Source organism: Trachypithecus francoisi, unplaced genomic scaffold (assembly GCF_009764315.1).
Source record: "Trachypithecus francoisi isolate TF-2019V2 unplaced genomic scaffold, Tfra_2.0 Lachesis_group21, whole genome shotgun sequence".
Taxonomy (NCBI): Eukaryota; Metazoa; Chordata; class Mammalia; order Primates; family Cercopithecidae; genus Trachypithecus; species Trachypithecus francoisi.
The window spans coordinates 16,579,246-16,604,201 of NW_022681467.1; the positions used below are offsets into that span (position 1 = coordinate 16,579,246).

The 24,956-nt window shown below is 38.2% G+C and overlaps 1 protein-coding gene and 1 long non-coding RNA gene across 3 annotated transcripts in view; one reads left to right on the forward strand and one right to left on the reverse strand.

Moving 5' to 3' along the window:
- LOC117068466 overlaps window positions 1–24,956 on the forward strand; it is a 191,481-nt gene that overhangs the window by 157,068 nt on the left and 9,457 nt on the right. The window lies entirely within an intron of this gene.
- ANKEF1 (ankyrin repeat and EF-hand domain containing 1) lies at window positions 765–23,327 on the reverse strand. Of its 2 annotated transcripts, XM_033185616.1 has the most exons (11): window positions 22,807–23,327; window positions 19,484–19,873; window positions 17,341–17,386; window positions 14,723–14,922; window positions 13,510–13,659; window positions 12,357–12,480; window positions 7,518–8,340; window positions 5,810–6,036; window positions 4,434–4,597; window positions 3,123–3,260; window positions 765–1,984 (listed from the first exon to the last, which is right to left on the reverse strand). In XM_033185616.1, the coding sequence occupies exons 4-11, from the start codon at window positions 14,729–14,731 to the stop codon at window positions 1,826–1,828; spliced, it is 1,794 nt and encodes a 597-aa protein (XP_033041507.1). In that variant the 5' UTR covers window positions 14,732–14,922; window positions 17,341–17,386; window positions 19,484–19,873; window positions 22,807–23,327; the 3' UTR covers window positions 765–1,825. The 2 variants fall into 2 exon arrangements, with proteins under 2 accessions (XP_033041507.1, XP_033041506.1); XM_033185615.1 differs by lacking the exon at window positions 17,341–17,386.

The following is a 24,956-nucleotide window of genomic DNA, read 5'->3' on the forward strand; positions in this document are numbered from 1 at the left end:
AGAAAGAGATAAAGCAAATGTGGTAAGTGGTTAACGTTTAGGTAATCTGGGTAAAGGGCATATAAGAATGGTCAATTATTGCAACTTTTCCATAAATACGAAATTATGTCAAAACAAAAAGAAAAGAGAGAACAAAAAACCAAACCAAAACCTTACAAAACAGACAGAATTTAGTTGTAATAGCAAATCTCTGGGCTCCAAATGACAACGCTTGTAAGCAACTCCTGTTCGGGTCTGTCTCCTCCAGAGGGGTGGGCCTGGTTACACGCTTCACTCTCTCTGTTCCCTTCTCCTCCCCGACTGGCTCCTGTGAAAGGTCCCTCTCCAAGGTTGGAAAGAGAGGGAGGAGGTTAGAGGAAAGGGGTTTAATCCATATGTGACTGACAGAGCTGTAATCTGGAGTTGGTGCCTTCTGGTAAGGCAGATTCTAAAGTGGCTTCTTTCTGTCAACGAGACTTTGGATATTTTTGGAGCTCCTGTTCAGTACCCACTGCATTTCCTGGTGTGAGTAATGCCTCAGCTAGCTTTTTACTCCAGAGTACACCTCCAGAGATGGTCAGTTTTATGTCTCAACTTGGCTAGGTTATAGCACCCAGTAACTCAATCAAATACTAATCTTAGGTGTTGTGGTGAAGGAATTGTGTACATGCAAGCAACTTTTACAATTCGTTGACTTCATGTAAAGGAGATTGTCTTAGATAATCTAGGTGAACCTGATCCCATCAGTCACTTTAACAACAGTTGAAATTTTGACAATTGTAATCTGGTTAGGTAAATGGATGCCTTTTATTTTAGGAAAGACATGCTGAAGTATTTAGGTGTATGAACAAAACTGAGGTTTCCGTGATGAAGAAGAAATTCCACTTGTGGACTTCAGGGACAGTTCCTGCCTGTTTCAAGCCTGCACTTCCTGATAGCCTACCCTATAAATTTAGCACTTGACCATCTGGTGCCCAAAATTATGTAAACCAATTATTTGCAATAAATCTTATCTATCTATCTATCTATCTATCTATCTATCATCTATATATCTATCTGCCTTTCTAGCTAGCTAGCTACCTAGCTATCAGGTTGGAGCAAAAGTGACTGCAGTTTTTGCCACAATTAAAGGTCATGGCAAAAATCTCAATTACTTTTGCACCAACCGAATATCTCTCTATTTAGGGCTAGGGCTATCTATCCAGGGCTAGGGCTTTTAACAGCTAGGGCTGTTAAAAGTGTATTCGATCCAAGGTATCTAATACACATAGTTTATAATGGCATGTGAGAAACAAACTCCTTCCTTAAAAGATTAAATATTACTTCTTTTTCCAAAACCTAAATTGTTTTCATCAATTTCCACTAGGAAAGTATCTTCAATAAGCAGGCTGAGTACAGTAGCTCATGCCTATAATCCCAGCACTTTGGACGGCCAAGTTGGGAGGATTGCTTGAACTCAAGAGTTCGAGACCAGCTGGGGCAATATAGTGAGACTCTGTCTCTATTTAATTTTTTTAAAAAAAGACAATTAAAAAAATAATAAGCCTGATGATGTAGATCTGGTAAATCTTTTGACAGCAATGTTTATAACCCACATGCCATGTACTTCACTACATTCATAAAGGGGCTTGGGGATTTATCCAGAATGACATACCATTCATTTCAAATTCACATACATCTTTTCTCTAGACAGCTCAGAATATTTATAGTTGTTAAAGCAAAAAGAAACATTTGGTAAGAAGTTCTTGGTGTATGGATTGCTTTGGCTTTGATGGAAATATCTACTTTCTCCAGAGATTGGTCCCTGGGCCTCAAAGCATTTACCCCAAGAAGTAACTGCTATAACTTAGGTCTTCAAGGCAGCTTTCAGTGCTCGAGCTTTCTCTGTGATGTTCTTCTGAAAAGGCATCATAAAATCGTCAAAGTCCACCTCATGCGTAAACCTCTCTCGCCGTAGTTCCCTCTTCCTGATCAGCTCTGCTGTTGTGGCTTCAGGACTCCAAATCTTAAAAAGAAAAATAGCCATGCCAGAGCAGGTATGAGTGTGACAGCCAGTAAATATGCTACTATCTAGACAATTTTCAATACACGGTTTTAACTTAAAAACTTGTTTATAGTTTTAATTTAAAACTATTAAATTTACTTTTAGATGTGTTTTAACTTCTTCCCCCCCCTCATATGACAGTAGTGGTTACATGAGCATCACTGTTTTTGATGATGACTGTCTAGACAACTAATGTCGGAAATGTTCTTCAGTTACTTCTCTGGCCAGTTGTTCTCAGACCAGCTGCTGTTCGTTTTTCAGGATGCCAAAACAGGGAAGCAAAGAAATTAGAAGATCATTGAGGTTTACTACCTATATGTCTTATGTAGAAGTCAAAATTATTTTTATAATAGAAGGCGAGAGGAGCTGCTTGTTCAGTCTGGTTGGATGGCCAATGGAAAGACAACTCTTTTCTCCAAAATATGTCTTCACCTCTTTTTTTTTTTTTTTTTTTTTTGAGACGGAGTCTGGCTCTGTCGCCCAGGCTGGAGTGCAGTGGCCGGATCTCAGCTCACTGCAAGCTCTGCCCCCCGGGTTCCCGCCATTCTCCTGCCTCAGCCTCCCGAGTAGCTGGGACCACAGGCGCCCGCCAACTCGCCCGGCTAGTTTTTTGTATTTTTTAGTAGAGACGGGGTTTCACCGTGTTAGCCAGGATGGTCTCTATCTCCTGACCTTGTGATCCGCCCATCTCGGCCTCCCAAAGTGCTGGGATTACAGGCTTGAGCCACCGCGCCCGGCCTCCACCTCTTTAGTTGTGGACATTTTCGGAGGCTACTGAATAAATCCAGTCTTGATTTATACGAAACTCCTGCATGAGCTGGTAGTAGTAAGTACAAAGAAGGGTTGGGTCTGAGAAGTACCAAAAAAAAAAAAAAAGTATCCTTAGGAGTTAGAGATTAAACAGCTGCAGAACATGCCGGGAGCTGTTAGTTGGGCATACTGAGTTGAAAGTAGCAGAACCTGGCAAAAGAACATTCACAAATAGTAACTATGAAAGACAAACTGTGTAGATTTGTTTGAATATTCTACATAAAAAGCTTTTGAAAAAATGACATTATGAGCTTCTACCACACTACGAAGATCTTTTCAAAGCACTTACCCTCCGTGGAATAAATGTGATATCCACTTTCTTAGTATAACCACTGGTAATCAATGAATTGAGATGAACCACATTATCCTTCTGTACTTTCTTTCCCTCTGATGTGGTTGGTACACCATAAATTGATGACAGTGGTTCCTGGAAACAAGGCCAAAAAAATTATAAATTGTAAAAATCTATATTGACTTTCTAATATTATTTGCTGTTTCACATCTTACTCTGAAGCCAGAAAAAAACCTAAAAATGCTACTGTGCAATTATAACTTGAGATAAAATAGTATATTATTATAACTTTGGGGATGGGGAGAGATAGTTTGCCTTGTTTAATTTTAATTAGAAGTATTGGTAGACGATCACATAAGTCTTCGAGATACCCATCCTTGATCTGTGGCCTACTAAAATGATAATAGAAGAATTTTAGTTGACTGATCCTCCTTCACCTTTTGCCATCCTAACATCCTCCATGTTTATAACTCTGCTGTCTATAATCCCTTCATCCTATCTACTCCCTACCACCTACATTTCCCCAACCCTTTCCAATTTGATGACAATAAAACTTTTCCTTCTTGACTTTCATCTCTTGTCCTGTGTCTCCAGTAAATCTTCTGCTTCCTTAAAAAAAGCTTCCAACCTAGAGACACACTTAGGGGTTTCCTGCTAATGGTAAAGTCTTGATGTCTCAGTAACTCATATGGGCCACAACTTCAACCTTCTGCTGCAGTTTAGACGTTCCAAATCACTCCCAGTTACCAGAAATGCTGAAAACCTTCTACAATCATTTTGTGGGATATTCTAGTGACAATGGCTCCACATCCCAGAATTCAGTGGTATTCATTAAAATTCCTTGGTGGAGGTGGCAGGTGGGAGGAAGGGGATGTGGTGGGCAATGAAAGGGGATATGGTGGCAATGAGACCAAAATGAAGAAAAATCATGCTTTACTTCATTCCTCATAAGGGTTAGCCTCCTTCCCTATTTGGACCATCTCATCAAATCTGTAAAATTCAGGACCAAATATACACAAATCCAATACCAGTTTTGGTTTTCTTTTTGAACATTCCAATTGTATTTGGCTGAACCCATTTGGTTTTTGTATGGATTTTCTTTGCAGTGAGTACTTTTTAGGCTCTTCAGTGATAATAATTTTATTAGATATTTCTTTAAAAGTACTATATAATAATGGTATTGAAAGTATGCGCTGCATATTATCTTGCCCATGTTGTACAACAGTATGTAAATAGTGCTTCTGCTTTCCCCAAAATAGATTTTTAAAGAGTTCCAGTTACTAATGGGTAGTCAACCTTTTTTCTTACCTCTTCTTTCTTAATTTCAGGGCCTTCAGTCTTCAGTATAGGAGGTGTCTTGCCTTTTAGTTTTTGATTTTCCACTGGTTTTGGCAAGTTATCTAGCTTTTCTTTAATCATACCAATTATTCTATAATCAGCATATGCCTTTGCAACGTCCATGGCAGTATGCCCTGTTGAAACATAAACATAAATTCAGAGTGACTATAAACATATTAATGATTAACCATGTAGAAAAATGTCTCAGCACATCAGCTCTAAGCCTGCCCTAATAAGGGTGATTCCTAAAGCAAGTTGTATATATACAGAAGTTCACAGAGCTAGATCAGATATTCTCTATGGTGGTCCCAGCTTTAAAATCCCATGATTTATAGTGCCATCTAAATACATAAAATTATTTTTTCCTTAGTTTTTTTTTTTTTACTATGTTTCTTAAAGAGTGATAGGAAATATTATATTACATTTTAAATATCAAATTGATTGCTTTCTCCCCTCAAATTTCCTTCTATGTGATAGATAATTTTACATTATCTTCCCCTTCCTTGATGTAAGGGGGGAAATTCCAAAAGGTCTGGGGGCCACAGGTGCTCCAGGCAGATGGCTGGGCAATATGTTACCTACAATATCATCAGGCAGGACAGGTGCAGTAGTACCTGTGACTCAGAGGCAGCCTGAACCAACCAGAGGTACAATGCTCACTCAGTCAAAGGAAGCAGTGGCTTCCAATGTAGGAAAATGATACTTCCAAACAAGGAGCTCAAAAATATTCAAATGATTTTTTAATTTTTCCTGTATGGTATTTATGATACAAGGTAGGTCGTGTGTTTACTTCCTAGAGTCAGGGAAGCCTCAATTCAGGAATTACTTTGTCCAGCTTTAAGCGAAATCCAAAGTCTGTAGAGTATGCAATTGTTAGTAATTAACAGCCATAACAGTGTAATAACTCAGTGTGTCATCTGCAAGCTGGCGCAAGTCCACAAACTAATAGTTACTGATTCATAATGAAGTAACTACAGAAACTAAGTGTTTACAAACGTTTACAGCAACTTAATATAATTTTCTGTCATTAAAATTTAAATATTAAAAACAAAGGTTTGGCCTTCCATTTTTTTCATTTTATTTTTCTAATAAATCATTTTTATTATGTTTTACAAAAGTATTTCAGTCCATGAAAGATTGCAAACATAAAGAATTGGCCCTCCAACACCAATGAGTGGAGAAGCACTTGGTATAAGACAAACTTCCATAACATTTAACTCAGGCTTGTGTTTGCACCAGGAACACAGTGGACAATGCAAGCCTACGAGAATAGAATCAGAAGGGGCCTAGGATCTAATATAAATTCTCCTTTTCTAACCCTAATCGTCAATAAAATGAACACATACCTTTTCTATTTTCCAGCTGGAATTTAGCACCAATATCAAGTAGGTATTTTACAGTATCCAGTCTGCAGCTTTCAATGGCTCTATTTAAAGGAGTTGAGTTGTTGATTGAAACTGCGTCTATGAAAGCTCCAGATTCAACAAGAAGCTCAACAATGTCTTGTTGGCCTGCATGGCATGCAAAATGAAGTGGAGTCCACAGAAAATTATCTGTCGCATTAACGTTAGCTCTGTAAAATAAGATAGATGAACAAGCTAAAAATACTGGTTTTCCAATGACTGGACACTAAAAATGCAAAGTAAAATTTCATAGAGTTCTATCAAGTTGCTAAATTGTAAACTCTGTGCCATAATTTTTCTTCAAACCTCTTTGATCTGCATTATTTGACAGTCTTAACTTTCTTTGTGTATATCTACATTAAAAGGCACTTTTGATTCTAGGGATTACGATTTTGCAAAGGTTAAAATCAAGGAAAATTATAAAACTAGATCCAATGAAGATAAAAGCTGACAGGACATATGAAAGTTACATTATTTCATTTTGTGACTACTTTCTCTGCATGTAATACATTTTTAAATGAAATTTCATTATTAAAATTCTAAATATTACCATGTATTATTTAAAATTTTAGTCCTTTTTAGAAATTCAGTGTCCAGAAGTTCATATTCTCATTAGTTGCTCTCTTGGTAATATACAAATTTGAATCTTTCTTTAACATTAAAGTACTAATAAGATTAGTACTTTATTTCTCAAGTATGAAATCACTGTGTTAACAAGAGCTTTACATATTTTAACTCATTTAATCTTCAACTAATCTTGTGGCATGAGTCCCACTACAGTCTCATTATGTACATGATAGAACTGAGGCACAAAAATATTAAGAAACTCACCCAGGTTACACAACTATGGTAGAAGAAGGAATTAAACCTAAGTGATTGTTGTAGTCTAAAAAGTTAAGTATTATAAAAATGCCATGATTTGATATTTTAAAGATATTTACATGACCAAGGAAAAGGCTGCCCCACACTGGAGGAGGGCAGCATGTTTGGGGACCAAAACATGTTGTTATAGCCACCATTCCACTTGTTTGAAGTTGTTGAGATCCTCAAATAGAGGCAGATTAAAAAGTGACTCTACACCATCTAGGTGAGACTGTGAAACAGGACCGAGCTGTGCTGCCACTGACAGAAGGCCAGTAACAATCAGAAGACTCTGTTTACCCCGAGTAAACACTTACTGGCCTTCACTTCGTGCATAATTGCTACTGGCAAAACATCTTTGTGCACACACAATCCTATGCTCCCATTATCCTGGTTTCCCATATAAAATCTACAGGCTTAATTAACCTATTACAGGCTTTAATAAAGGGGCTAGGAATCTAACATAACATAAATCTAACACAAATTCTCCTTTTCTAACCATAGCTGTCAATAATATGAACACATACCTTTTATAGGGCATTTTATAGACTTTAATAAAGCATATAATAAATCAGCATTTTTAATAAAGCATTCCTTAATAACATTATTTAATGAAGTCTATAATAATTTATTAAGTGTTAATAAAAGGTTTTTATACATTAAAGCCTTAACTTATTATAGACTTTAATAAAGTAGCACTTTTCTGTATTACAAAATTCTGTCATCCCTTCACTTCCTTGAAATGTGAAGACTCATGAAAATTTAAGCCACACGCGACTGAGACACATACCCTTTTTCAAGAAGAAACTTGACCACATCTATGTTTCCACTTGCACACGCCGTCATTAGTGGAGTTTTGTAATAATTATCCTTCATATCCACAGGTATTCCTGATTCAAAGGCCTTTTTCAGAGAAGCCAGATCCCCTGCTTTGGTGATAGTACTAATGTTTGAAAATACCTTCTCTGAATCATCAATGTACCAAGCAGAGTCATCCTGAATGGGATGTTCTGGGGGATGATCTCTGTTAAACCGGCTGCTATCAGTGACATTCCTGTAGGTCTCAATCATGTAATACGGTGGCCCACCATCCTGCCGGCGTGGAAACGCGTACTCAGGAATGACGCAAATTGGAAGGGGTAAGACAAATTTCCCTCTCTTTCCTTTTTTGCCCATCCCTTTTTTCTTTTTCTTAGGTCCATAAGATCCTAATACAAAAGACTTGTTTAAATATCTGGTTCCTTTAAAGAATTCATTAATATTGACCCCTCCTCCCCGAGTTTTCTCATGAAGTTGAGCGATGGCAGTCAGCTGTTCTGAGCTCGCATAATCTTGCCTTTCCTCCAACACCATCACGAAGTCGTTCTTGCTGATGCTCCCATCACCTCTGTCTAAAACTGAAAAGGCTTCCCGGAGGAAAGCCTCGCGTTCTACGGACCAATCGTGCAGTCTAAGGGCCCACAGTGGATTTGGATTTTTGGCTCCCGGCCTGGCTAGTTTATTAGCGATTCTCTCTGCTCGTCGTATTTCTTTGCTTGCTGCTTTGAAGCCGCCTTCCTTAGCCACAGCCCTGGGCGTTTTATGATCTAAATTCTTCCATTTCAGGTCACATCCTAAAACATAAAGCATCATAATTATGAATGGTGCCAAGGCATTTGCATGGCTAATAAGTGACATTCATCCAACTGCTTTCTTAATTTCTCATGATTAGTAAAAAAGAAAAATGTGTCCTCAAATTATATGTATATAGAGATGTGCATATTTTGCTGTTATAATTACAAAATTGAGCTGTGATTTTTTTTTTTCTGTGAGCATCACTTTGGTGAATTCTGAAGAAGATACATTTACAATTTACAGTAGGATTAGAACATTGATCCCTAGAGATATTTGAAACATATACAATATTGGTACACTTGCTCAGGGGACTTCAGGCCAACAGGAAAAGAGCAAGGACACATTTGAATTTGGAAAGAAGATGGATTCAAACAGCTTACCTAGGACCTTATGAACTCAGATCTGAACCTGAAAAGAAGCAGAATACCTGCTTCCTTTTGAATGATTTAAACTGTAAATCTGTGTATAATCTTAAAGTATTTTTTTTATGTATTCTTCATTAAATAATGTCATTTATAGTAATCTGCTGTTTTGTGGTATAGCCATGTGAACAACCTTCACAGAGGAAAAAGTAATTTGTAATTAAATCCGAGGAGTTCAGCATTATATTTATGTGCAAGTTAGATATTAAAATTCATTTTCATTTTTGGTTCTTATTTAACAAAATGATGAGACCAATATTAATTGTAAATATTCACCAAAGAAAGAAACTTTTTTGAACATGTTAGGGAATCCATTTAGTGCTACCAAAAGGGCTGTGTTGTCTATATTGTGTCTGTATAAGTAAGACTTTGAAGAAGCAGTCAAAGCTTTTCAAGATTAACACTTTCCTTAGTATTGTCAAAAATTAAAATTTTATATGATGAGCAAAAAAACAGAAAGAATGAATAAGACCTACTATTTGATAGCACGACAGGGTGACTATAATCAATAATAATTGTATGTTTTTAAATAGCTAAAAGAGTGTAATTGGATTATTTGTAACACAAAGAATAAATGCTTGAGGGGATGGTTACCCCATTCTAGAGGATGTGATTTTTAAGTATTGTATGCCGATATCAAAACATTTAACATACTCTACAAATATATACACTTCTATCAAAAAATAAAATTAAAAAAAGAAAAATAAATCTATTTTACTACACATACAAATAAATCTATTTTAATACACACACACACACACACACACACATTTTTATACTAAAACTGATAATTTTACCAGTAGTAGAAAAACTAAAAAAGGCTATTGGGATAATAAAGGTTCCACAATTTCTATATTGGATAGTTATAAGAACAGTGACTCTATAGTTTAATTCCATAGCATAGTAATTCCATAGTGCAATTCCATACTAATTCTGATATGCTGCTTTTATTCAGCTATTTATTTTGCTTACTCAGGGTGTCAGGGGGTTTTTGATCCCACCTCTCAAGCCACTTCTGTGTTCACCCAGCACTAAGGACCAAAGGATTTTCATCCTGCTTTAGCTTACCCTCTGCAGCTTCCAGCTTAATCCTGGTTAGAAACTTCCATGTGTATAAAAGACTCCAACATCCCACTTAAAAGAGCTAAAGGCAGTTTTCCTGTCCTTTTGACTTGGAGCTTTCTGTCTCCTCCTTTATGATTAGTAAATAAAGATCTGTTCATTCCCTGTGAGATTTATGCTCCTCTGTGGTAAAGATGTTCAACTTCCAGTTGGCTGGTGCTGCAGAATCAGGGAGTTGAGGGCCCAGGAAGAGGAGGAGGAGGACTCCCTGAGCTCCTTTCCTCTGCCCTTGGATGCCACGGCTCTCACATGCTTACAGGGAGTTGTCAATTGCCCCAGCAGGGGGACGAGGGGGCAAAAGAGGACCATCATGAGGAAATGTGAGAAATGTATCCAGCCAGCACAAACGCTTTACAATTAAGTACAGAAGACACTAAACCCAGGGAGCTTATTCAGAAACAAGCATTTGATCGCTAAGGGTTTCTTGCTGCTCTGATTGCCTGAGATGTAAGATTCTAAAGGTGGAAATGTAACTGACAACACTTCTGCTGCGAAACTGGGTCACCCACATAGGATCTGGTGACGTGTTTATATTTCCGAACATGCACAGAACTCAGAACATTTTCAAATATTTGCTTTAAAATAGCCTTATGATTGATTCTTCTAGGAAAATGGATCTTTTCTGTATCACTGAATTAGGACTTTTTGCATGACCCAGGCTCTGGTCCTTGGTTTCTCAACGTGCTTGCTGTGACTTTATTCCAGGAATACATAAATGATAGAGTATGTGTGATATTTGTCCCAATAAGAAATAAGTCAACATATTAAAGTTAAAGAAATTTGTCTCAACCTGAGTGGATCTTTAGTTTTTACAAATACATAATGTTGGCTGGGCGCGGTGATTCAAGCCTGTAATCCCAGCACTTTGGGAGGCCGAGATGGGCGGATCACGAGGTCAGGAGATCGAGACCATCCTGGCTAACACGGCGAAACCCCGTCTCTACTAAAAAATACAAAAAAACTAGCCGGGCGAGGTGGCGGGCGCCTGTAGTCCCAGCTACTCGGGAGGCTGAGGCAGGAGAATGGCGTGAACCCGGGAGGCGGAGCTTGCAGTGAGTTGAGATCCGGCCACTGCACTCCAGCCTGGGCGACAGAGCGAGACTCCGTCTTTAAAAAAAAAAAAAAATACATAATGTTAAATCTGAAATGTCAGAATAAACTGCTAATAGAGAGAGATCACTCAAACAATTAAGACAGTTTGAGAGAACCAAAATTGCATTTGATATACTTTTTCCTCATTTGCTAAAAGGGTTTATCATTCTGGGGACATAGGGAAAGTATACATTTATACAAGTAAAAATGGCTAGTTATTACGCTATTATAGTTATGTGGGCATGCTAGTTTTATTTATAATTTTAGTGACTTCTAAAATTTTGTGTCTATGTGGAAGACAGAAAAATAAAACACTTTCTTTGCTCTATTATAGAGTTGTTGGACTTTAAGTTTTTGCCTATTTCTCATAAACTAGAAAAAATATATACAGTTCTGCAAAATGTAGTTCTATCTCTAAGAGTTAAAAAGCTTTTAATATGCATTTAATTAGCATGTAATTAACAATAAAATTCATATCCTTAAATATAATATTTTCATTTTAAGAAACTCATTAAGCTATATATGATATAGTTCATATTTCTAAATTAGTATTTAAAAGCTACAGGAAAATCTAAGATTAAAAATTCTGCTTACATTTCAAATTTTCCACGAAAATTTTTATTTCATGTTTTTCCCCAAATTATTTTCCCCATAACTACAAATTATCCAGAAAAGTTATCTTTGCATTTGACACATGGAACATTTTTAAAAATAAACTAATTAAAAATTCAAGTGAAAGCAAATGGTTTTTAGTGTATGTCCTTTTTTAGACTGATGTTGGCATTTTTAAAATAAGGAACTTAACTGTATGTTTTTTGTTGTCTGTTTTTTGAGACACAGGCTGGAGTGCAGTGGCACGATCTTGGTTCACTGCAACCTTTGCCTCCCAGGTTCAAGTGATTCTTGTGCCTCAGACTCCCAAGTAACTGGGATTACAGGCGCCGTCACCACACCTGGCTAATTTTTTTTTTGCATTGCTAGTAGAGGCGGGGTTTCGCCTTGTTGGCCAGGCTGGTCTTGAACTCCTGACCTCAAGTGATCCACCTGCCTCAGCCTCCCAAAGTGCTGGGATTACAGGCATGAGCCACCATATCCTGCCCTCAACCGTAAGTATTTTAATAATTAGCTGGTTCAGGAACAATCCCCTTTAGGTTTTTAACAATAACCTAAGATTTTTGGAGAAATGGGTTTTCATCACTTTTAATACCAGATTCATGATTTAACAGAGAAATAATTTTCAATTTTCTTTCTACATATGAGTGAGGTTTTGCTATAGAAAAAAATAAACCACTGACAAGTGATAGGCCCAAATTCTCTGCTTATCTATGACATGGGTAAATCAAAAATAGTTTAAGCACAAAATTGCTAGACAATTTTACCTCGCTGAGCTATATATTTACAGCAATCTGCAAAACCACCCATGGCAGCGTAATGAAGTGGTGTGTTCCCACTTAAAGAAATCAGCCCCACGTCTCCATTGTAGGCAAAAAGAAGCTTCAATATCTGTAAAATAAACAGTGGATATTGTGGAGGAATAGGAATGTACATCTACTAACTGAAGACTGACAGCTAGACCGGTGCTATCCAGTACATACATTATCAATTAGCCATGTATAATTTTGAAAATCCAAATTGAAATGAACTAAACTGAATATATTTAAGTTTCATTTGTTTGTTTCACTAGCCACACTTAGAGTACTCAAAAGCCACGTGGCCATTGTGTTGTAGTGTGTTGTATAGCACAAAAATAGAATATGTCCATCACCACCAAAAGTTCTATTAAATGGCATTGATCTAGAGCATAGAAAACTCTGTACTTAGAGGGGGCACTACCATTTTTGCTAGTGTAGGTAATTTAAGAAAGTATCAGAGCATGGAAGACAGCATCCACGAGGAAAATTCTTTACCAAATATGGTTTCTATCTTTGTGTATACTTTTATTGCAGGGAAAATAGTGATATAAATGAAGATAACTGTGTTAAAACTCAAAGAAAATTGAGTAATTTCAGATGGAATTCAGAATTTTAAAAAAGTCTTAATTTTTATTTTGTTTCTGCAATGTTACTGCATCAGTGAGATATTCTTTGCTGTATGTTTAGGTAATCAGAATACTTGAGTTTAAAATTCAGGTATATCATTATCTAATACACACAAACACCACAGAGATAAGAATATGAGGGCATTGTTCCCCCATAATTAGATCACCATATTTTGAAGATTCTAGTATGTAATGAAGGCATAAAATACAGCAGTCCCAGGTGGCAGAAGTTTTAAATTGTTATCACCAAGTGTACAGAAAAATATTATTAATAATATTAAATAAGTAAATTAGCAAACACATAAAACTAAATAAAGAGATAAAGGCCTTTAAAAACATAATTTTAGAATTATTTGGGGAAATCAAGATGACAACAACATAGGTAACTCAGAAAAATGTCTGCCTTAGTGTAATCTATATGACATATAAAAACTTTGAGAAAAAGGATAGAAAAGTTTTAGCAACAAATTTTAAAGCAAAGAATAGATTATTACATCGAAAAAGCCTCCTTTAGCAGCAAAATGAGCAGCATGATGTCTGTCGTTGTCAAATGTATTCACTTCACCTCCTCTTTCCAGTATGCCTCGAACTAATTCCACTACCCCTTCTCTTGACGCTTCCATTAAAGCTGTGCGGCCTGTGGACTGGATATGAAACGGATGAGATGCTGTTTATGTCCATCATATTAAATAGCAGAATCAGTACAAATACAGCCTGAATCCATTTGACCTTAGCCTTACACTTACAAGTTTAGTTCTCTACATTTTTCTTAGTTTCATGTAACAAAGAGGAAAAATTAAGCAAGTACAATGGGTCAGTACCCAAAACGTAGAATTCTCAAATCAAAGTCAAGACCACACTGCATGCCCCTGTGAGAATATCATGCTAAAAATGTATTTCTTGCAAATAAAGCAGAATAAAAAGGGAGAAAAAGAGATAAAATATCAATACCTAATATAAAATTAGGTCATAGGTGTTTTCTAATGAGAAGAAAACCAATGTTTAGTGTCAAGAAAGGGCAATTACAAGAAAACTCGAAATTAGCCAAATAAGGAGAGTGAACAAAATTGATACAAGAAACAACAGAACTAGGCTGGGCGTGCCTGTAATCCCAGCGCTTTGGAATGCAGAGGCAGGCAGATCACTTGAGGCCAAGAATTCGAAATCAGCCTGGCCAACATGGTGAAACCCTGTCTCTACTAAAAATACAAAAAATAATTAGCGGGGCATGGTCGTGTGTACTTGTAATCCCAGCTACTCGGGAGGCTGAGGCAGGAGAATTGCTTGAACGTGGGAGGCAGAGGTTGCAGTGAGCCAGATTGCACTCCAACCTGGGCAACAGAGTAAGACCCTGTCTCCAAAAAAGAAAAAAAAAAAAAAAAAAGGAAAAAAAAAAGAAACGGCAGAACTATATATTTTTTTTCTAAGAAGATAAATCCTACTAGGCATCAACAATGCATTTTTTACTATTTCCTATAATGGTACCTTGACATTATGCATAATAAATACCAAATTTCCAAACATAATTAGGAAACACTGCAGAATCACAGCAATATGAAGATAATAAAAGTATAACATCTTCAAGTATTTTGAATCAAAATGAACAGTCTATCAGCTAACAGGATAATGTCATCGTATTTAAATGCAAAGATTATACTATGCTGTAATTGAAACAAGAAATAGTTGTAATCACAAGAACAGCCATACTGAGTTCATTGCATTGGGATTGGCTCCTTTTTCCAAAAATATCAGGCACACATCTTTAACATCATGTGCATCTTCACAAGCTCTAAGGAATATTGGCTTTCCTTCATAGGTAGAATTGTTGACATCTGCACCATGTTCAAGGGCGATCAGAGCACAGCGATAATGCCGCTTAGTTGGTAAAATGCAGTAAAACAAAACACCTGCAGAGAAATAAAATCCCCAGAGAGTATTTAATTAACATCTATACATATTTGACAGGAAGGAAAGTAAAATTATTAAAAATCATATTTAGCTAGTTAAAGGCATATCTGTCTCGGTTTCCTCTCTGAAACCAGCTGAAACACCAAGACAGAAAACAAAAAACAAAAAATCTTAATTCCTGACATAGTTAGAAAACTGTCACAACCACATGTGATAGGACCTGGCTTATGGAAGAATTGGAGTGCTGACAGGTGAACCCTGTTGACCCTGGGTATTTGGCATCTTGCAATACGTACCCTGAGTGTCCCTTCTTGGAATGTGCAGGGCTATAGCTACGTGTGCCAAAGGGCTACTGGTAAACCCCCAGATCCCCTCTAAAACTGCAGAATGGCAAAATAGATGGCACTGGGTGATGAAATGTGTAGACTGGCCATGTTTGTAAGAAGCAGGCTGTCGGTATAGCAGTAAAGAGATGAAAAATTAGATGGCAAGTGGCTCTGACATTTTAGCAAATCATTTTGTTCTATTGGAGAAAGGAAAATGCTAAATCCCTACACCCAGGACCTGTAACATACAGGCTCTCAATATAATCCATGTCAAAAGCATACTGCACATCAGGGTTACTGTTATACACCCAGAGCAGAGTGTTGCTAAGAAAGTCCTAGGTAAATAACAATCAAACTCCAAACTGACTTTGTAATGGGTTCATTCCAAAAAGGGACTTCATTCAAAGAATAATCAAAAAAGAAACCACTATGCAACCTATTAAAAAAAATACTGCAAGGAAAAAAGAACCTGATAATGAAAGCCAAGCAAAAAGGGTACATACTAGAAAAGATATATCAGGAAAAATTATTGGCTAATTCATTTCCATGATAGCAAAGAAACTAAATATAACTTGTTCTAAAATAAAAGTGCAAAGAGAGACTTGAATCGTAAGATTAAAAGGGTACACTGGGTCTCAGGAAAAGTTGATTAAGAACAGTCAACAAGGTATGCCTAGGTAAAGCTAGGCAAAGAAAGTGTCTCGTGAGAATCCAGGCAAAAATTCAACTAATCTATAAAGGGGAAAAGTCCAGCTGCCCTCAAAAACTTATCACAACAACATTCAATGCTACAGTATAATTAAAGGATCTCTACACTATAACTTGGGATAAAAACCAGGGAACTTTTATACCCAATCAAGACTTTGTTCATATAAAAGCAACAGACATGTATAGTCTTAAGGATATAAGTAGTCAGGGATATAAGCCCAAAGAAGTGACTTAAACTACTTGATGGCAAAAGTGAGTTTTCCAACAGATCAATAGAGAATATGTGACTAAAAGAACAGTTATAAATACTGAATCTCTTTAGCCGCAGAACCAAAGCTAAGTCACCTTAGTAATTTTAGATAGAGAAAAATATACTGCAATTCATAATAATGTAAAAATAATATAATTTATCAAAAATTTGGAGGGAAGGGAAGGAAGGAGAAATAGTATAAGTATTTGATTTTTCTCATCTTTTAGGGCTAAGACTGAGATATTATTTAAAGCAGGTAAGGAGATAAAGTAAAAGGTACTTATTATTTAAAAGGGAATCATTGAAAGAACTAAGTAATTATAATTGACTATAAAATTGAGTGGTAGAAGGGAAGTAGCAGAAGTAAGAGGAAGGGTTATTGTACTAATCTTATCTAATTTGTACTATTGTACTAATCTTACTAATCAGAGTAAAGAATCAATGAATACTGTTTAAGATGCTAACTCAATAAACAGGTTTAAGGGCATATGAAGTATGAAGTTAACCATTAAAATAACTAAAAACAACCCATCAATTTTAGAAAATACACTTATAAGCATACAAAGAAAAACACGCATATACAGCAAAGTAAAACAAATATATGGACCATATGTGACAATACTTTCACATATTTTTATATATTAGATATATTTTGCCTTCACAATATAAAATAAATGATATTTCTGAAGCCAAACCTATGGGAAATCTAGATGACTATAAATTGGATAAATTCCACCATTAAAATAAAAAATAAAATGTATATGAAAATCAAAAGCTAAATATATTTTATATAAACTGATGTACCTAAAATAGGGTTACTCAGAACAGTTAAAAAAAAGAAAAGAAAAGATGGTCAAGGATATTACTGAAAAGAGAAAGTCAAAGACAGAGCAAGACACAGAAGGTAAGAACAGACCAAAACAACAACAGCAACAACAAAACAACCTAATCATAATACCCGAGGCGGCCGAATTCATTACAAAAGGCCCAGAGCCACTTATGAAATGAACATTTCATAATAATGGCATGTACAACACACAGTTAAACTGTATCTGGGCTGACTCTTTAAGCCACAAAGAACATGAATCAGCATTCCTAAACTGAAGGGAAAACAAGTTTGAAAAGTATTGTACCTTATCATAGAACTGGCAGACTGCATTGAGGACTGAGTACACATTCCTATAAATGAGAAAACCAATAGAATGGGAATGGGTGCTTTAAGGAACTATTATAGCTTAGCTTTTAAGGAGAATAATTCCATGCTGTAATTAATTCCCTAAGACAACATACAAGAAAGAATGTATTGGCGTAGAGCTTTATCTTCTCCATATTCTGTAAAATTGTTCAAAGAGAAAGTGCAGCTTAGGCCTAGGGCATGTCTCACATCCTAAAGATGCGCTTAGCCATTGAAATGTTTAGTTATCCTTTAGAAATGATGTACAGTGAGTCAAACATGAGTCACCAGAAAATAGGACGTCAATGACAGAGAGGGTACTGTAGAATAAGCAAAGCAGTTTGGCCACTGGCAGCCAAACTGACGGATGTGCAAGGTGAGTGAGGCTTGTTGATGTGGGGAAGAGACAATATACTCTGTACAATGGGCAGTACCTTGGGTCATGCAGAGTGAGGGCTGCAGGCAGCCATCCTGACAAGCTTATGTGTGAAACAAGATTTTACATTTGTTTCCTTTTATAGTTTGTTCTGCTCATGAGATTTGTTTCCCTTAGCCATATGCCTGTTGCATTTGCTGCAAATATTTACTCGACCTTGTTTCCAATTTTACCTTGATTTTTTAAAAAAAATTTACACTTGGCCGGGCGCGGTGGCTCACGCCTATAATCCCAGCACTTTGGGAGGCCGAGGCGGGGGGATCATGAGGTCAGGAGATCGAGACCATCCTGGCTAACACGGTGAAACCCCGTCTCTACTAATAATACAAAAAAATTAGCTGGGCATGGGGACAGGCGCCTGTAGTCCCAGCTACTCAGGAGGCTGAGGTAGGAGAATGGTGGGAACCTGGGAGGCGGAGCTTGCAGTGAGCCAAGATCGTGCCACTGTGCTCCAGCCTGGGCGACAGAGCAAGATTCTGTCTCAAAATAAATAAATAAATAAATAACACTTTTACATTGTTATGCTATAGAATTTTTTTTCTTTGTGATTTATATCTGTTTCAAACTCAGTAAGTTAAACTTTCTCTATTATAGTGTTTCCCAAAGGTTAGTCCACAAACCTCCAGGCACATAAGATGCCATTAAAAATATATATATATTTTGTGGTCAAATATGGAAAATGTCACCATTTTTCAGCCAACAATGCGAAAGACACATGTCTAAAATGTGTCTCTAATGAATGCGACCGTGAAACCAATTTTGCCTGTAGTACTTCTCAACATCCTGGCAATTCAGTGGTCCACGGAACACCCTCTGTAGAATGGCATTCTATAGAGCTTTGAGAGGATACTGTTTTTTCAGGATTTACCATTTCAAAACACATTTGGCCCCTGAATGCATCTGAAGTTTGTTACATGGTACAATTAAATATGTAATTATTATCCCTTTTCTTTGTCCTCTTTTCTTCTAAGCAAGTAATCATATCAAACACCAAGTCTGGAGGGAGCTAGAAAAGTAGATTTTGCTCTTGTCAGTAAATATTCACATTATAAAATGAGATTCATTTCTGCATTGCAGGGCTGATGTTAATGACTTTGTATTTGCAGCAACTCAGAACAACTGCTTAAACCTACCAGTTTACATTAAGCTTATCGGTAATTATCTGTTATTTTTCTGAGGCTGTGTCAATTCTTGCCTGAACCTTAAGTTATTTGGGCAAGAAGTTCTCAGACCGTTGTCTTGAGATGATGGGATTAAAGGTGTGGAAGTGCAGCTCTTTCACCTGAATAATTGTCTAAAGTTTGAAGTTTTATTTCCAAATAAATTTTTAAACGATTCTAGAAAGTTAAAGTTTATGCCAGAATTGATTTTAGTCCTTTCAAGTTTCCAAGTGCAAGTCTTTCCTACATCAGACTTGCTATGGAGGGGGTCAAAATCCTTTTGGAGTCCTAGGTGTAGTACTGCCCGAAATTCTAAAATGTAAAAAAAGAATAAGAAATGCTCTATGAGGAGACAGTAGGTTTAGGTATAGGGGTGAGAATTTAGCCTTTCCCTTAAAACCATAAGTAATTCACTTCTAAAGTTGGAAAACAAAAAGAGTCCATGTTATTGCTTGCTGGCTACAAAGTGAGTTGCAATCTGCTGGGGAGGATGTTGGGATTTTTACCTTTTCCTTCATTATCAACTATAGTCATATCAGCCTTTGCCTTTGCTAATATTTCCATTGACAACTCATGGCCCAGTTCTGCAGCCTTCATTGTAGGAGTACAGCCCATTCGGTCTTGCACATCAGGGTGAGCACCAAGGTCAAGGAGAAAGCTGACCATATCAATATCATTGGAAACTGAGGCTAAGTGCAAAGCACTAAGTCCATTAACGGGGTCTGTATAATTGATTAGTTGAGGGTATCCAAGCTTGGTTAGCTTCTCTATCTGCTTCTTGTCTTTGTTCCGCACACATTGAAGAACTTTGTAGATCTGTAAGTTCTCAAGTCTCTTATCTGCTAAAGCCATGCTTGACCAGCTCCTTGAAAATGCTTTCTGGACCAAAAGTAAAACTGAAGCAACAAAAAAGAAAAATAACTCCAAGTTAATTTTATCATCTTCATTTTGATTAAATAACAATATTTTGGACCTTCCTTAAGAACAGAGATTGTTTTTTATGAAATGTTCAGAAAGTAGGATTTACACATAAATACCAAAAATATTCAGTGGGCATAAAGTTAAAACAGTTCAAAACAAATCTTCCATCGTAATTAAAAACAGTTTTCCAGGTGGTTTTCTTATTATCCATTTAACCTTCCCTCCTCACCACACTTTCCCATTTTACCATGAAGAAGCTGAGGTTAACTAAATTGCCATGGTAAGGGTTCGAGTTCCCACCATCTAGCTACATGGTTTCATACCAGCACAATATAGAGATCATACAGGTTTCAATAGTTTTCAGGTGTTATAAAAACATACTTTTGAGGTGTTCATTATACACAGAAATCTACTGGGCTTTGTAACATATCAAAGATGTGATGAGTGATTCCTATGTCATCTTAAGTGGAAAAGATGTAGTTAAATGGCCGCAAGGCAACTGCAAATCTTCATAAACAATCCCCCTGTTAAATTGTGATGGGCATTCTAGTATGTAATTTTACCTCCCTGCATGGAAAAATAATCTTTTGGATTGAGTAGCAGGCCATGCTAGGTATGCCCAGTTGTTTTTCTTTCTCCATTTCTTAGGAAAAAAGAATCCCATTATCACATAGGGAATCCTATCCGGGTTGTTCGGATGGGGCTGTCCCTTCTGTCCCCTGCCAGAGGAAAGGGTCTGTGGCCTAGGCTTGGCCCATTTGAGGGAACCGTCCCTTTCTGGGTACACTGAAGCTCAAACATACGAGCACAAAAGACATCAACCAATCAGCAGCCCATCATCCAGAACTATGAGGGAAGACTACTCTGCTGAAGTTGTTAAGCAGTATGGTGTGGGGCTGGGGTTGCAGGTAGCTCTCTTAGGTGCCACAGAGAGAGTCCATGCTTGGAAGATGGAAAGAGACTGAGACTGATGGCATGAGTTGCAACATGGATTCCATGATGCCAGAAGCCATCTACCACTTTATGTGTAAATATATCGTCTACCCCCACCACCTTATTTTGGCATAAGCTAGTTAGCTGGGTTTCCAAAATTTGCAATGAAAAGATTCCAGCTTACTACAAAAGCTGAAACTATGCACCATTTTTCTCCATCACAAGCCTGCTCCCTCACCTACATTCTCTATGGCAGTCAGCTCTCTCTCCTTTAAATGGGTCTCTCTAGGCACCACAACATCCCCATTGCCTGCTTCCATTCAACACCACTGCCCACTTCTTCTCAGTCTCCTTTGCTGACTCCTGTTTCAAGAAGGCTATGTTGGGTGCCCAGGGCTAGGTCCTCAAGACTCTTTCCTGACCTCACACACTTCCCTGGTGTCTTGCCCTATCCCATGACCCTCGACCCTCAGCCCAACTCTCGCACTGTCACCCAGGCTGGAGTATAGTGGCGTGATCTCAGCTCATTGCAACCTCTGCCTCCTGAGTTCAAGCAATTCTCCTGCCTCAGCCTCCCGAGTAGCTGGGATTACAGGTGCCCACCACCACGCCTGGCTAATTTTTGTATTTTTAGTAGGGACACGGTTTCACCATGTTGGCCAGGCTGGTCTCGAACTCCTGACCTCAGGTGATCCACCCACCTCGGCCTCCCAAAGTGTTGGGACTACAGGTATGAGCCGCCAGGCCAGGCCTCCTTTGCCATTTAATCTGTTTATAACATGTGGTGGACTAGGGAACCAACTGAGGCTGCCTCAGAGTCATCCATTTGGACTTTGCTGCACGGCTTGGTGACATTCACCTTAGCAGCTATTTATGGCTTGTTGTATTATTATCAGTCATATGCCGATTAGGTGCAGTGTCATCATACTGCATATGTACATGTGTCATCGACGGAATAGGGTAAGATGCTCCTACACAGGTAATGATTGGACTAAACCAATGCCACTTGATTTGTGAAAATACGGACTTCCAATCAGGGACTTCAATGTTGCTGCTGTTAGCATTTATCCCTAATGGAGAATTAATTAGCAGCTACAATGATGAATTCAATAAGTTCCATGGGTCAGTTTCCTGTGGACTGCCTCCCTCCCACCTAAAGCCCCGAAGTGCTAGGGGAGAGGGAAGCACCCTGTGTAATGTACTTTACAATCAACTGCTAAGACTGACCAAGAGCTCACCCCACTAGAGGAAATCACACAAGTGTAGCCCTTGGGTCCTACGTTATAAATTGAGCAGCATATAGGATCCTCCACATATAAGCACAACTGCACTTTTCCCCAGCACGACCCTAGGCCACCTTAGACACATATAACCATCTAACAAGGTAGTGGAATAGAGCAGAATGTCTTGACTTGAGGTCCATGTTCGGGGTCTGAATACTCGGAAATTACCCGAAAATCTGTGGGAATGTGCGTGTGTTCAGGTCATCTAACTCTCAAAGGGGGCTATGCGACAAGGGAGGATCATTAGAAAGAGGAATGGATGAAGACAAACTTGGTACCGTGGAGACAGTGTAGGGTTTGAGGTGGGGAAATCTGTTGTGATCCTCCCTTCCCTGTATCATTATTTACGCAAACTAGTAGGATAAATGTGGACAGGCTACCTACCTAGTTTGTACCTCAGTTTCTGAATCTGTGAACTGGGAATAGCAATGGTGCCCACTTTATGGGGTTGTGTGAAAAGGAAATGAGATATAATCTTTGTAAAATATTTAGCAAAGTCCTTCAATATAGGCTCCTTATGAATACACGAAACTTTTGTGGGTTTCAGCTCACCCACAGTGTAAGCGATAGTTTACATGTTGGGGGTTCTCTACTGTGCTTTCCACTTTTTAGTTTCCAGAAAAATCTGGAGAAGAGAGGAGTGGAGCGGGTAGAGACGTAATGTCAAAGCAAAGGCAAGGTGTCATGCTCACCTCTTAGTCGTCCGGGCGACCAGAAGCCAGGGATCCTATGCGCCTGGGCCTGCTGGGGCGACTGGGGAGCCTGCTGCTCTCTTCCTCTGACGGTCAGCGCTGGCCCAGCCGCGACCTTGGGCTCCCGGAGCCCGGCGGAGGCGCCCAGGAGTGAATTGTGTCCCTTTGGTTAAGGCTGGCGAGCTGGCGCGCGGGACAGCAGGACTGGGTGTGTGTGTCCATGGGCCCCGGGTCCCCAGAGGGCGAGCGCGCGGGCAGGTGAACGCAGGGGACGGGGTGGGAGCCGCAGGGACAGGGCTGATTGTGAGCTTCGGCCACGCACTGGGCGGCTGCCGGGGCAACCACAGCGTGCGCGGTGGGGCGGGGCTCGCCCCCGCCCCCGCCCCCGCCCCCGCCTCGCTTCGCCGCCAGGTGGCTGGCCTAGGCTGGATGGCGGAGCTGTGCTGGGCGTTCCGGGAACCCTCTATCCCAGGGGCGGAGCGCAGAATGTTGTGGTCTTCAGGATTCCGTCCTTCTCTCATCCTCTTCTCCTACCTCCTGCCCTGGGTCAGAACGTAATTTAGTTATAAAATTAAAGCTGCATATGATAATTAAAAAACGAAATCAAATATACAATAAAATAGTTTACAAAGTACAAATAAATGAAAAATACAATAAATTACACAATAAAGCTAAAAGTGAACTTACTTTCAACTGCCACAGATTCTTGTAAATCTTCCCAGAAATTTTCTTTCCACACTCTAGGATGCATATATGCTTAAAAAATATTTATACACAAATGGAAGCAAATATGGAGATCATTTTATTTCAGAGCCTACAAATGCGCCGTAACACCCCTCTCTCTCCCTCCACACATACTTTTTGGCGGAAAATTCTGAAAGCTTTGGTTTGATTATGTGAATGTAAAACATATATATGTGTGTCTATATATATGCTTTTTAATGCAGTATGTAATTGCTTCCAATTAAAAACAGTAATTCCTTACACCAACCTACCCTATTCTACTCAGAGACCGTTTAAAAATGTTAAGAGCAAAGACATGGAATCAACCTAAATGCCCGTCAGTGATAGACTGGCTGAAGAAAATGTGGTACATATACACCATGGAATAGTATGCAGCCATAAAAAAAGAACAAAATTATGTCTTTTGCAGGAATATGGAGCTGGAGGCAATTATCCTTGGCAAGCTAACAGAAACAGAAAACCCAATACTGCATGTTCTCTCTTATGAGTGAGAGCTAAGTGATGAGAACGCATGGACACATAGAGGGGAACAGCACACACTGGGGCCTATTGGAAGGTAGAGGGTGGAGAGTGGGAGGAGGAAGAAGATCAGGAAAAATAACTAATAGGTCCTAATCTTAATACTTGGGTGAGAAAATAATCTGTGCAACAAAACCCCATGACACAAGTTTGCCTATTTAACAAACCTGCACATGTACCCCTGAACTTAAAAGTCAAATAAAAAATAATAAAAATGTTATTAAGGACTATTTCATGCACACCAAAATATACTATATGATATATGGAAAGTACAAAAAATACAAAGCATACAATAGCTAAAGAAAAAGAAAGCTAGGAAAAATAAAGGAAAAAGAAAAAGAAAAAAATGTCTGCCTCTACTGCTGTACTTCCGTGTATTTCTTCCCAACACTGCGTCTTCCTCTTCCTGTTCACAGAGGTAATACCTGTTCTGAATTTTACATTTATCATCCCAGCCTCTTAAGAATGCATTGCTTTTTATAAATGCCTCTCTAAATAATGTATGTTTAATATTGCATATTTTAAGAATTTATAAAAATGAGGTAGAATGTTGTGTATTGTCTTGATTACCTTTTTCCTTTCAACATCTTGTTTTTGAAATGTATCTTTGTTGATATGTTTAATTGGAGTTCCTTTATCTAAACAGCTGTATGCTATTCCATTGTATTACCATTCCCCATCCCTTTCAAATCAATTCTACTATTGATAGACATTTGGGATGTTTCCAGAATTTGCTACTAAAAGCAATACTACTGTGATCATGTTTATACATGTCTTTGGATGCACACATTCAAGAGTTTCGCTAGGGTATATGTCTAGGAGTTAACTTTCTGGGTCATAGATTATTTATAACATCAAGATAAAGACAACTTGTTTTCCAGGTATAT